The sequence below is a fragment of the Leptidea sinapis genome, chromosome 38 (assembly GCF_905404315.1).
Source record: "Leptidea sinapis chromosome 38, ilLepSina1.1, whole genome shotgun sequence".
Taxonomy (NCBI): domain Eukaryota; kingdom Metazoa; phylum Arthropoda; class Insecta; order Lepidoptera; family Pieridae; genus Leptidea; species Leptidea sinapis.
The window spans coordinates 3,608,618-3,623,776 of record NC_066302.1 but is presented as its reverse complement, the minus strand read 5'-3'; the positions used below and the strand labels follow the sequence as shown (position 1 = coordinate 3,623,776).

The following is a 15,159-nucleotide window of genomic DNA, read 5'->3' as shown; positions in this document are numbered from 1 at the left end:
GTAGCACATACTTAGGCAAATATACACAGAGCATGTAATAAGATAAAGTTATAAATGTTCAAATTGTACTTTTTTAGAATTTCGTTATATTTATAAGGTGAGTGAGAAATGTCCTATTGTACGTATTTTATTTGATATTATCAAAGCTGTAAAGCGAAGTTGTTTTTGACGCTATACGACGACAGAAAAAAAATCCTCTATATACATTTTTTTCTTTATGGAAAAGGCGGATAAATGAGTGCACGGGTGTTAAGTCATCTCCGCCGCCCACATTTTCTTGCAAGATTAGAGGAATCACAGGAGCGTTGATGGCCTTTAAATGAAGGTCTACGCCCTAATTTTAGAGGTACCCATGTCGTATCGTCCCGGAAACACCGCGCAAGGAAGCTCATTCCACAGCTTTGTAGTACGTGGAAGAAAGCTCCTTGAAACATGTGGAGGACCGCCACACATCCAGATGGTACATATTGTATATAAAAGCTAAAAAGCTACAGAAGTACGGCGAAAAGAACCTCTTCATCATCATTTCAGCCAGAAGACGTCCACTGCTGGACAAAAGCGTCCCTAGAAATCACTATGGAGCTCGGACATGCGCTGCCCTGATCCAACATTTTCGGGCGATCTTGACCAGATCGTCGGTACATCTTGCGGGGGGCTTACCAACACTACGTCTTCCGGTACATGATCGCCATTCGAGGACTTTACTGCCCCAACGGAGATCTGGATAAACGAGCTATGTACCCTGCTCACTGCCTCTTTAGTTTCAAAACCACTAGGCTATGTTGGTGACTTTGGTTCTCCTAAAGAACCTATTAATTAATTTAAATTGTTTAATTTCTTTCTAGTTGTCAAGCTTAGCAGTACAAAACATATACTTTCATCTCATTTGTTACTTTTGATGAGATATTTAACCTGTTGTTAGTTTTAGCATAATAGCATCGTCCTACCAAAATGTCGAACATCATTCTCACCAGTTGCCGTAGTATGCCGTTCATCATCGTTCACCAGTGGGAAACTCCTTTGAACAGGACCCCGGTCAGATTATGGGTATCACAACTGTGCCTATTTCTGCCGTGAAGCATTAATGTGTAAGCATGATTGTGTTGCGATGAAGGGCGCCGTAGCTAGTGAAATTACTGGGTAAATGAGACTTAACATCTTTTGTATTAAGGTGAGGAGCGCAGTTATAGTGCTGCTCAGAGTTTTTCGGTTTTTCAAAAATCCTGAGTGGCACTTCATTGTTTTGGGCATGGCGTATCAATTACCATCAGCTGAACGTCCTGCTCTTCGATAAAAAAAAACCTAATTTTACTAATCGAAATTTCAACAATCAACTACGTATAAGATGCTATATCCAATTTTAACTACGGTGAGTTAAAAAAACCCGGAGTACATTAAAAACGATGTTTTTTTTTGGGTGGAACCATTTTGGTGACAGTTACTTACATATTTGATCTCTTATTTCTTAAAACAAAACTGCACCTTTTTAATGTTGTTAAATTGAAAAGTTTTTAATATGTATTGGAATGCCTTATTGTTGATTAAGCCTTTAGCATGTTGAATGCATATTATATAATCTAATAATCCTCGAAGTAACATAGATTAAAGGCTATGTTAAACAAAGTAAAAATAATTCATTTCATAAAACTTTTGTATGAATTATTTAAGCCATTGATTTGAAAGTATATAGCGAATTGAGAGCTTCGTAAATGCACAAGAACTCTTCCAATTCTTTTTTTAATCGACTTCGAAAAGGAGATTTGAAGTTGGTGCCAAGCCAAATAGCATGTACCTACACTCGCCACTCGTGACTTTGAGGGGGAAAGCTTCGTCTAGACCCAAACAACCCAAGCGGGCAAGCACCGACTTAAACCCTATCAATAGGTAGCACATACAAATAATAAAGGTAAAAGATATGCATTAGGGCTGTATTAAATCTCTATTAAGTTATTTTATACTTTTGAGTTTTTGAAGTTGGTTTATTAAAGCGTGGTATTTTTCGACAATAATTATTTACATGAAACAATCAAAACAGAAAGGTAAATTTATGTCATAAAATATAACCAAAGCACATTTTTAATAGTATTGCAAAGAGAAATCGTGAGTATCGAAAAAACTTAAAACTTTGTTTGAGAGGGGTTTACTTTATTACTGCTCCATCTGTTAGGTTCTTAACTCACGAGGCATAGTTGTTCATAATTCATTCGATAACGACTGCACACAATTGGTTCTCATGCCCTGAACATGTAATGATAGCTTTGCGGATTGTTGCCTGTAGGGTTAAGTCTTCATTTAATTTTAATGTGCTATTGAGTAGCACGAGCGAGCTGTCTTCGTGTTACTGGAAATTATGAACTGGCGCGCGAAAAATATTATAATTGTCGAGCACATTTGGTCGTGTGTTATCTGTTACAGTTACGGATTTTCGACGTGAATGCTTCTTTTATTTTCTTTTGGCAATACAAAAAAGTGATGCTAACAAAATATCTATAAACAGTTTGGTGTTATATAATAATAGGGGTTATAGTATGAAATTGACGTTTTATTGTAATAATTATTTCGAATTGACATAGAACATTCATGTTTTGTGATTTTGAGTGAAACTTTTTTCATATGGTACCTATGTAGTTCTTCTTTTAAAAATGTGCAAAAATTCGATAATCGACTTTCAGTTCTTTTTTATTCAGCTTAGACAAGAAAGATAGATATATCGAAAATTCGAGCGATTTTTGAATACGAGTTCTGACGCGGAACTAACAGAAACAACTCGTAATATCAATGTTGGCTTTGGAGAGGGGACTGCGATCCTTACCGTGCGATTTTGTTTAAATGCTTTAATGATAGAAACTTTAATAGTACTTTCTTTTATTAACAGTCAGTAGTAGTAGTTTTCAGCCTTCTATTCCCCCTGAAAACGAGATGAGAAAAATGTAACTTTTACGCAAAAACCTAATTAAAAAACAGTTACAATTACACGCGTTTTAATCCTTTAAAAGTGTTTAATTTAGAAACTTTGATTTGAAGAACGAACCACGATTTAGACCGCCTTCACAGGTGAATAACAATGAATTGAAAGAGATGATGGAAGCCGATTCGAGTCAAACTACCCAGGAATTAGCGGCTTGGTTTAACGTTATCTTACCATAATATTGACTCTTTTGCGATAATGTTCACATCTAATGTTCAATTATAGTACTATCACCAGTGGGAGGCTCCTTTGCACAGGAAGCCGGTTAGATTATGGATACCACAACGGCGCCTATTTCTGCTGTGACGCAGTAATCTGTAACATTACTGTCTGAAGGACGCCGTAGCTAGTGAAATTACTGGGCAAATGAGACTTAACATCTTATGTCTCTAGGTGGCGAGCGCAATTGTAGTACCGCTCAGATTTTTTTAGAATCCTATGAGCCACTGCATTGTAATAGGTAGGGCGTATCAATTACTATCAGCGCTATTTTCATAAAAAAAAGACAGAAATCAAAGAAATCGTTACGTTGAGTGAGCACTGTGAATTAATGCGGCTGGTGGAGGGGAAGTATACCCATATAACATAGGTATGTTAGGTAGGTAGAAGAAATAAGAACATTTTAAGTGTTGTCTCCCAGTATATTTCAAAATACCTACGGAAAACACGATACGAAAATGAAAAGTACTACTATCCCAGATAAAGTAGTGGTTAAAGTTTATGTTAAAAAAAAACAGCCATTTTTTTGTAAAAATTAAAAAATGACTTCATTTCGCGTAATATGAATTTTTGAGAATATATTTTCCTACGGGATGAATAGCGAGACCTAAAATTCGCGCTAACCATAATAATGTTATCTGTTTAAGTTTCTAATAATTAAATAAATGTTAATGAAGTCGCTAACACCGCTGAAGAAATAAATTGAGACGAAACTCTTTATTATTCTTATGATAAAACCTTAGATTAAGGATTGGTCTCTGCTGCGCTCCAACTAGATACCGCACTACCTAAGACCAATAGCTTTTTATTACGGAAACTATTACATGCTTGTGTGCGTGGCATCTTGACACTCAATGGCATGTTTAAAATTTTGTAACATACGCTTCGTGTTATTTTACATTGAATTTAATAAAATACAAAATACTTACTGATGATATGTGATCCCAGTGTCTTTGTTATTTCTTATAATATAGTACATAAACACAATATAGTAGTTACAATTTTTACTACACAACCCGGCATTTTAGTTTCAATTATTAGCAAAGTTTAACAGAACATGTGGCACATCAACGTCACACACGCCCACTTGGGCGTAGTATTTTGCGACTATTTGCCGCACTTAGCGACTACGCCTAAGGTATCTAGTGGCAGCGCAGTGGAGACCCATCTTTAATCTAAGGATATAAAACCCAGTATCCGTATTGTGATATTTTAATAATATTATAATTAATATCATGTTGCATATAAGTGATTCCTTAATACAATCATAATCAAACTCCAGTAAGTAAACATAGACTTTGAAGATAAGGTTGCTTAAATTCACTTCACCGTGTAAATTTATCTATACTTCATTGTAGTAATTAGCGGTCCACATAACTGTTTCTACCAACTTAGAAACACACTGAAAAGATAATATTTTTATATGTTTATATTGTATAATTTTTGTTAATTTCTTGTTTAGTAAATATTCGCTGGAGAAGTTCTGAGAGGACCAATAAGTGTCAAAAAAAAACTTTTCTTATTTATATTGGACGAGACGAGCAGGACATTTAGCTGATGGTAATTGATACGATTTTTGAAGAACCCAATAATTCTAAGCGGCACTACAATTGCACTCGTCACCTTGAGACATAAGATGTAAAATCTCATTTGGTCATTAATTTCTCTAGCTACGGCGCCTTTCAGACCGAAACACAGTAATGCTTACACATTACTCCTTCACCGCAGAAATATGTGCCGTTGTGGTGCCCATAATCTAGTCGGCAACCTGTGTAAAAGAGCCTCACACTGGTACTTACTGGGGGAACTTTTTTTTTTTATGGAATAGGAGGACAAACGAGCCTACGGGTCACCTGGTGTTACTTAACACCTGGTGACCCGTAACCCGAGAACGTGCCCTCATTCTCTTGCAACACCAGAGGAATCACAAGAGCGTTGCCGGCCTTTAAGGAAGGTGAACTTACTGGGAAGCCTACTGAAATGTTGGAGTTATTTGGAAATAAACGAATAATTTATAGTTACAAGTCAGCTACGTATCCACCATTGATTCTGACATTTTTAAATCAAGTCAATCAATAGTAAAGCAAAGAAAGGGAGCCTGCTGAATGAATATCAAAATACTAAATACCTTACATAGCATAGTCATACATAGTATGACTGTTGTAAATATGACATTTGTGACCTGTGACAACTTATATAATACTAGCTGACCCGACATACGTTGTTCTGTATATAATAAATAAAATAACATCAAGAATTATTTAGTAAAATATGCTCCCAGTTGTTATAATGCAATTGTTTTACAAACCGTGCGTCAATAAATTATCTCATAGAAAATATGTCTATACAAAACAAATATAGGAAATAAAAATACTTATGGCTCCCGAATCGAAATAAAAACCATCCTATCTCCCAAGTTGGACTAACCTGCAATCCATGAAGTAATCCCCATTTAAATCCGTTCATTAGTTTAGGAGTCCATCGCGGACAAACAACGTGTCACGTAATTTATATATATTGAGATATTACATATGTGACATAATATTTTTTAATAATGTAAGTATTGAAATTAAATTTAACATCAATGAATTTTTATCGGACTATATTAATTTTATAATTTTATATCTATAATTTAATTCTTTTCTTTTTAATATTTAATTATGACATATATAAAATTTTTATCTGTAATTTTATCTAAAATTTTATTAAAATCAAATTAATCTAATGTAATTTAAGTTAAGATTGTTTTTAGATCTATGGGTGAAATGCCTAAAAAAAATGATTTATTATTTATTTATATTATATAAACTTTTTCAATCAAATAAAACAAAACTGCTCACCACATTCAGAAGTAAAAATAAATTTCAGTAAAATATTTGTTCCAAATAAATCAACTCAAAATTTTCTTAACATACCGTTCTTAGTATTTAAGTCGTGTAGCTTTTACCAACCACTGTGCATTATTTAACTGAAAACCTAAAGCGTGTAACAATTAACATTAATATTACAACCATAACTGTTGTGAAAATACCAGTTGCATTTAAATTAACAATTCACGGAATAAACCATAATTGTTTGTTGATCATACAGTATCCACAATGGTTACCAAAGTGCTAATTATACCGGTCCTAAACACTGTTTCTATAAACAAACAGAGTATATTCTGTATAAGTGCTGTTATTGAACCTGTTGCACGTACCTTTGAGTGCAATTCAGAAATATGTTCGTTTCATGTGCTAGGCCTTTGAGGTCTACCCTCAAATTTATATCACTACATATAAAACAAAGTTTTCCACCACGTCTGTTTATCTCTTGGCGATAAACTCAAAAATTACTGGACCAATTTTCGTGTTGTTTTCACTAATGGATAGCGTGTTTCACGAGGAAGGTTTAAGTATATAACTTGTTAAGTTTATGTATACGTTTTTGTATTCATTTACGATATTTATGTCGAGGTGTCGGAAATAATAAGCCATCTGGGACCTTTCAGCGAAAACTCTGTCTAAACCCTTTGAGATATAGAAAAACAATGTATGGTGGAATTGTGTATCTTATGGAATTCTATATATACCTACTTATTCACCTAATATTATTGTAACGTGGATATATTAAATAAAAAGACCAACATGGTCTGGCGCACCTCAGTATCAGCTCGATCCATTCGAACGCGTGCAACGTAGAGCAGCTCGAATTGTCAGGGACCTTGTGCTCTGTGAACGGCTGGATCACTTGGCGTTGCGTAGAGACGTCGTTTCATTGTGTGTCTTCTACCGCATTTATAACGGGGAGTGTTCCGAAGAGCTGTTTAACCTGATTCCTGCCGCGTAATTCCACCTTCGTACGACACGCCACAAGTAAGGATTACATCCCCAACATCTGGATGTGTGGCGGTCCTCCACAGCGCGGTTTTCAAGGAGCTTTCTTCCACGTACTACAAAGCTGTGGGATGAGCTTCTTTGTGCGGTGTTTCCGGCACGATACGACATGTGTACCTTCAAAAAAAAGCGCGTACACCTTCCTTAAAGGCCGGCAATACTCCTGTGATTCCTCTGACGTTGCAAGAGAATGTGAGCGGCGGTGATCACTTAAAACCAGGTGACCTGTTAGCTCGTTTGTCCTAAAAAAAAACATAATATTAAGAAAATCTGAACATCTGTCAGAACCTGAATTTGGGTTGATGTTGGGTAGGTAAGAATATCAAAGTTCTTCTTTGAAGCTGTAATTACCAAGTAACCATAAATAAATCATTCACTTATTCCTTTACAGCACGAATTAAATAGCAATTCTACCAATGTTGAAACGCGTTCTTTCACGCGAATACCTTATGTAAATTTCAGTAAATGCTGTTCGAAATTAACTTATTTGTTTGGATTTATTACTGAGTTTGCAGGTAAAATATTTGGGTCGTCCATATGGAGTGGATTTAAACACAATTAAGTAAATATTTCTACCCACTAGCTGAACTTGTTCCATTCTGTGTATGCAAAATTATGTTAATTGTTACTAAAATAACTATGGTTTTATTATTAAAGAGTAAAATATTTAGTAATTCTTAAAACCATATTGAACTGTACTTAGGTATAAACAGTTTTAATTTGCCGGATATCCTAAGTTTATTATGCGTTATGAAGAAATATGAGTATGAAGACTAAAAAAGGTTTTTTGAGTATGAAGACTATAATCAAAAAACCTTTATTCACTCAAATTTTAAAATAAACAGACACGAGATAAACACATCACACCATTATTATATTTATCCAAATGTTTTGAGTTTTCTTTAGTGTTAATTGCGCCAATATATGTCTTTCAACAATTCGACACGTGTTTAGTCACGTGCCATATTTTGGCGAGTCAACATCTCCTGAGGATGCCTCGTGTAGAGGCGAAACACGTGTCGAATAGTTAGAAAAGACAAATAGTATATAACACTAAAGAAAACTCAAACCATTTGGATAATTATGGGTTTCCGCAAAGTAACACCTACTTCAATAATTTTTTTTATTATATTTAGCAAATGGAACGTGGATTAAAACAAAATGAATAACAAAACAAAGATTGCAGAACAAAAAGTTTGTTTTGAATTTTGACAGCAATAACGTTATTTGCTGCGCCAAAAAAAAAAGTAAATACTCATTAACGGAAATTCACAAATATAGTTATATTATTTCAATAAATGATATAAAAGAAAAAAAACTCCAAATCCAATCGTAATAATACTTTAAATTCTAAATCAAAAAGAAATGAATTTCAAATGATATCCTGTAATGGATTCGGGTAACTTTGGTAAGTTAAAGATACCTGAAGGAAAGTATGTTTTAATATATCTCGCTTACGTCAATCTTCGAAGAGTTCGAAGTCGGCGTGATAAACTGCACCTTATGTGAGTACCTCGGAGCTATGAATTTCGGATATTTGAACTTATGAGTGATAACAATTTATGGCCTCATCCTATTCACACAGACCTTGTTTTGACACGTCAACAATTTGATGTTTATTATGAGTTTTATTAGGATGGCGCGCGGCAGTGAGTGAATAACATAATATAATTTACTAAGGCTGAATAATCAACCATTGACGACCCATATAGCCGAATGGTTAGTGGTCCGAAGGTCCCGGGTTCGAATTCCGGTAGGTGCAATGATTTATATGATGAAAATAAATGTTTGTTTCCGAGTCATGGATGTTTATATATATTTATGTATGTTTAAGTAAGTATATTGTATTAAATATATCTTTGTCTTGTACCCATAGTACAGGCTATGCCTAGTTTGGGGCAAGATAATTTCACTCATAATGGATCATCGATACTCATACTGAATCAAAACAGTTTGAAGATGTGTAATATTATAATCATGTTTAATAAATAAAGACTATTTAAGGAAAAAAATTATTATGTGTGTGTCACGGACGAGTTAAAAATTAAGGACCATACCAGTGAGGCAAAAAAACAAGCCGGTAAACGTGTAGCGCCACGCCGATCGGCCACCATTATGAGATTTGCCATCGTCTGTGACAAATCAGTTTGCGTCGCAATAAAATATTTTAAAAATGCCGTCGTGCGTTGTGAAAAAGTGTAAAAACAATAATATAAAAGTATTTGTGGATATACGATTATTTAACGGAGAAAAAATTGTGTAACTGGTATACCCCGTAACCGCACACACACTAGCATAAAGGTGCTTCACTTGCTAATATCACGGCGCAGAGTCTTTCGATTTTTACTAGTCAGTGATGTGTGTAACATTTACGTGCAATTCAATTAAATATTTCTAGAAATTTCTGTTATATCCATGAAACTTAAAATAAATACAACCGAACACGAATATAAATACACTAGCTTATGTTCGCGACTTCTACGACTAAAGAGTTTTAGAAATAATAACTTTGGAATTGAAGATTATCTCATGTCCTATTCCAGTTCCGGCTACCGTTTTCGCTCCCGTTCCCAACATTTTATATTAATCTTATTTCGAGGAAGATTGCTATGGCAAACTAACCGAGCCTGGTGACGGACAGACAGACGGACGGACAGTGAAGTCTGAGTAATATAATAATAAGTGTCCCGTTTTTACCATTTGGGTACGGCACCCTAAAAAAATTGAGGGGGGCACTCCATACCTACATGTAACAAAATGTCAAATAAATCTATTTAACCCCCTTTTTATAGCTCAAAAAATTGTTAGTGTTGTTTACAAAATAATAAAGTTTACAAAATTATTTTTATTTGAAAGACATGTAAGTGTTTTAATTTGTTTTTTTTTTTTTTTGACAGTTAAACAAGTAGATGCTGAAAATAGCGCTTCAGCCAGTATTATATTACAGCACAAGCTGAGCATCGGCCATTTCTAATGCCATACATCATATTTAGTAAAGGTAGGATTAGGAATATATAATAAGTACTTAGATTGTAATTTTATGGATGTGGCATGGAACAAATTTTTCTTATTTCTTAAATAGCACTTAATACTCGAAAATCTCAATAATTGTATTTCTGCAAAAGATTTCCTAGCACATTAAAACAGCACATCCAAAATTTTCACTTAGCGAATAAGATAGGCTATCGTTCTTGGAGTTAAGAATTTTTCAACTCAATTCAACGATGCTTTCAACGAGTTGAGAACCCTTCGTAAGTTCGCTATTTGCATAACACGAGTAACGCTGAGTAACTTTGGTTTTCTTGAGCGTCTCGTGGTTTGGAACCTCCTGAGCTGAATTTCAAATACATTCTTTTGAATCTCAATTATTTTCGAATACAATATTTGAAATTCTTGAGAGAACGGATTGAGTAATTGTATGATGTAAATTAATATCGATTTGGCTGACCAATATTATTATTTTGTGAATTAATTGAGAATTTCCATTTATGACAACGTCATCAAATGTTAGTTGAGATTGTGTTTTAATAATATTTATAATTCTATGTATATCTACTATTTTATTTATTTAGTTTTATTTTATTTTACTTTATATTATTTATATTAATCCCAGAAGTGAAGGTTATTACTTTAAAAACTAACAATTTGTTAAGATGAAATCACTAATTGAACACAAAAACTACCACCCATTTTAAGATTTATCTCTGAGACCTACTACTGTACTACCATATTGGTACTCAAAAAACTATACTTCTTAAGTAGATTTAAAAAAATCTTATCTTTGTACGTTAGCGTTCCACATTTATTTTAAGATTATAGAACTAATAAAAAGAAGTAGGGGTCCAAAGTGCTTCGGGGATCTTTCGGCTAATCATTTAAAAAGTAACGGTGACTCGAGTGGCACCGGTCCCTCTTGCTGTCAAGGAAAAAATTGCCGCCAAACGTTACCTTCGCAGAATTTGGCAGAAAACCAATAAACCCCAGGACAAAACCAGGCTAAATCGAATATTTAAGAGCTCAAAGACCTACTGGATAAACCTTTAAAATGTATCACTTACACAGAGATTGGCGAAAATGTTTCCAAATTAAAGAGGGGACCTAACCAAACCAAACCTCTGGAAGGCAAGAAAGTACTTACCACAGTCGCAACAGAGTTCTCCACCTATTTGATCTGGTAAAACCCATGTATTAGTAATAGCGTAATTAGACCAAGAAAAATCTGCGGGCGTATTCACACCCAACAATATGGATACTCCAAAAGATCCAGAAATAGACCAAATCCTAAAACGAGACCTGCTACTGTGCCTGCCTTTGAGCCAAGAAAGAGAGGCTAGAGAAATAGCCAAAAGGGGCCCTAATAAAACATCTGGATTTGATCTGATCACCCCCAGACTATTGAAAGAGCTTCCTTAGAACTGCATTGCCTTTTTGACCATCCTTGATATATTGAGAGCCTCGCATGTACCTACACTCTGGAAAATATCTCAAATTGTAATGATCCATAAGCCTGGTAAGGCACCTAACAAATTCTCGTCTTATTGCCCTATTAGCCTGACACCTATACTGTCAAAAATTGTGGGATGTGTGTGTGCGAGATTGTCATCTTCGTATGATTATTCCCTTGCCTAGATATGGGCCATGTAATACCCGACCATAAATTTGGCTTCCGGAAGCACCACTTCACCATAGAACAAGTTCACATGGTGTATTGTACAATTAGACAATGTCTGGAAAAGAAGGGGTACTATTCGGCTGCTTTTCTCGACATATAACAATCTTTTGACCGGGTTTGGCATAAAGGACTACTGTGCAAAATTTAAATGTACCTTCCACACTTCTACTATGTAATAATTGAGTCTTATCTTAGTGACAGTAAGTTTCAAGTCAAGCTCCGTGAAACAAGATCTTCTCTTTTTAGCTGGAGGGCCGGAATACCCCAAGGCTCCTACTTAGTCCAGTCCTCTACAACATATTTACTAGTGTCGGTGGCCTTCCTCGGTTGTAACAGTGATCCCAATGGATCGACCCCATATTTGCAAACTCAGCCCGATGCCACTTATGCTTGGCTGACCAAGTCGCGCATAAAAACAAGCGCTCCGTAGTCTCACCATATCACATTTACCCTAAGACGGAAAACTTGCCCACCGGTCAATGCGCCGACACTCTGCCGCAATCAACCTGCGTTAAATACCTCGGATATTATAAGGGCCATAGGATGGTATAAAGACAATATAAAATACTCATAATATTTTGGGCACAAAGTGATAATTAGTCTGTACAAATATTTGTTTTATTGTTGAATTCTATCATCAGTTATCTATTTTTTAATGGGAACAAATTGGGAGTGATCTTTCTCAAATCAAAAGATAATATTCAAATTAGTATATCAACAGTGGAGATAAATGAGGTGATAAACAAAAAAAACTATCAACCTGTGAACCTCCTGCTGTTTCTCAAGTCGATTGAAAATAAAAGGCTATTTCTTATTTTTATTTTGTAATTGTATGTTTAAGCATTACCATTTTCACATTTTTTTTCTTGATACTGTTCCCTCAAAGTAAGTCGACATGGTAGTCCTCCCTCGACAGCTTGAACGAGGTAGGATGTTTTTCGGCGCACTATATCTCTAGTTGATAATGGAGATGGTTCTACGGTAAACTTACGTAATATTGCAGCTAGGCCAGCCATGGTCTCAACGATGCCTAAACGAGCACCTGTAAAATATTGATATGCGTTCAATTTTTTACTTTTTACGATTAAAATTTCGTTTAAACGCAGCAGCTGACAAGATACCAAGGCTTTCACCTATAAAGATGGTTGATTTATTCCATTTTTGTTTATATTGTAATTAGAGTAGTTAATTGTATCAGCAGCACCTCTTATCCATGTCTCTCTTATCTATGTCAATATAATATTACGTTTGATGTGTGTATTGTTTTTTATCTATAAAAGTAGGAAAATATGCAAATAATAACATTAAAACAGTATAAATATTTGACTCACAATTACAATACAAAATTAGTATTGTTATGTTTATACTGACCTTATGTTTTATATTGCATTTTAAATGATGAGGGTAATGGTAAATAACAGATGCTTTAAGTTAAATAAAAAAAAATCGGTCATTGTCATTGTTTTAAACACTTTTAAACTGACTATCTGATAATAAAATTAATAAAATTATAGTATGAATAAATTATAGCAGTAATCAGACTGAACATATCAGAAATTGGATAAGAACTCATAAAGTATACTTTAAAAATAAAAATCTCAAACATTACAACTCTCATTATAACTAAGCATGAAACATAATTTAACTATTTGGCTACTGAACAACTACCGATGTTTTAATTTTTAACACAAAAAACAGAACTAAAAACATAGTTTTTCTTACCAATACATTTTCTAGGGCCTTCTCCAAAGGGTAAATAAACATACTTATGTCGTGATTTTGTTGCATCAGGTGTAAATCTGTCGGGTCTAAACTCAGTCGGATTGTCAAAATATTTCGGATCCATATGAATTGCTTGAATAGGAATTATTAATCTGGTACCTGCCTCAATCGTGATGTTAGAATTGGGTACCTTAAATTCTTTAGCACAAAATCTTGTTGTTAGTCCGCCAGGAGGGAACAATCTCATAGCTTCTTTAAATGCACATTCTAGAAGAGTCATTTCATTCACGGCTTCAAAACACAATTTATTATCATATTTAGATAAAACTGTGTCTATTTCTTCTTGAATCTTTCGTTGTATCTCTGGGTGATAAGCAAGTTGGTGCATTGTAAAACTCATTGCAGTAGATGCAGTTTCAAAACCTGCTGCAAAAAATATAAATAACTGAGCGGACACATAAGCATCATCGAATTCAATTTCGACCTGTTTTGGTTTCCCATTTTCATCAGTTTCTTCTAGTGATTCCCCAGTTATTTTTCCATTCTTTTGTATTTCTAGTAATAAGTTCATAAAATCATTGCGTGTGATGTTATTTTCTAATCTTTGTCTTCGTATACCATTTACAATTTCGTTAATGATACGCATTATATCTGGACGTGATATGGGTATACGTTTTATGATAGAATTAGGGAATAGATCTCTTATTCCAAACAATACAATTTGCCAAATAGATTTAATGAAAATCATATCTCTTAACTGCAAAAACAGGCAATGTTCATTATTCATAGTGTCCATTTCAATACCAAATCCACAGGATCCAATAATTTCAATTGTGAACCGGGAACTTAAATCAACAAAATCAAAATCTTCTTTTTGAAGAGCAAGTTTCATCGCTACTTGTTCCAATTTTTCAGCACAGTCCACTATGATTGGAAACATACTCTTCAATTTACTGCTTGTAAAAGCAGGAGAAAGACCATGTCTAACTAATTTCCATCGATCTCCATCCGCAGAAAATAAATTTAACATAACTGGTTCATATTTAGGGTCACGCCCAAGACCTCTTTGATGAAATTGCAAGAAATCAAGATTGAATATATGCTTAAGTAACTCAGGATCTCTTACAATCAAATCAGGTGTTGTACCTCTGAAATATCCCACAACTTTTTCATTTTGATATTTGTTATAAATAGCTGAAATCCTTTCTATTTCTGTTAGTCTTGCAAACACAACCTGGCTATGATTCCCGAATATCGGTATTGGTGGCTCACATTTTATTTTTCTTTTTGCAAAATAATTAAAGTTTCTTGTAGAATAATAGTATAATATAATTATAACAATTGCGGACAAAATAAGAAACATCTTAATGCTTCCTCGTTTAAAATATACTGTCACAGTAAATTACCTAATCATCACGATATCACAATATGTTTTATAACTATTTAATTGTCTCGGTATGAATTGAATTCGTGAGACATTAATATTTCTGTTCGTGATTTAGTTATAATAATAATAATAATACTATTATAATTATAATAAAGCCACTTTATTGATTTTCCATTTGATTTTCTACATTTTAGTGTTAGTATGTATGTTAGTATGGTTAGACGACAAACATGATTATTTTATTTTAACTTTTATGTTACTAAGTTATAATGCATGCACTATGTTAGTTTACTTCATAATTTTCAAATGAATCTCA

The 15,159-nt window shown here is 34.1% G+C and overlaps 1 protein-coding gene across 1 annotated transcript; it reads right to left on the bottom strand.

Annotated features, from left to right (window-relative positions):
* Window positions 1–12,560: 12,560 nt before the first annotated feature.
* Window positions 12,561–14,840, bottom strand: LOC126975869 (cytochrome P450 6B5-like). Its single transcript, XM_050823950.1, has 2 exons — window positions 13,457–14,840; window positions 12,561–12,776 (listed from the first exon to the last, which is right to left on the bottom strand). Exons 1-2 carry the CDS (start codon window positions 14,817–14,819, stop codon window positions 12,571–12,573), a joined length of 1,569 nt encoding a protein of 522 aa, XP_050679907.1. The 5' UTR covers window positions 14,820–14,840; the 3' UTR covers window positions 12,561–12,570.
* Between the last annotated feature and the right edge of the window lie 319 nt (window positions 14,841–15,159).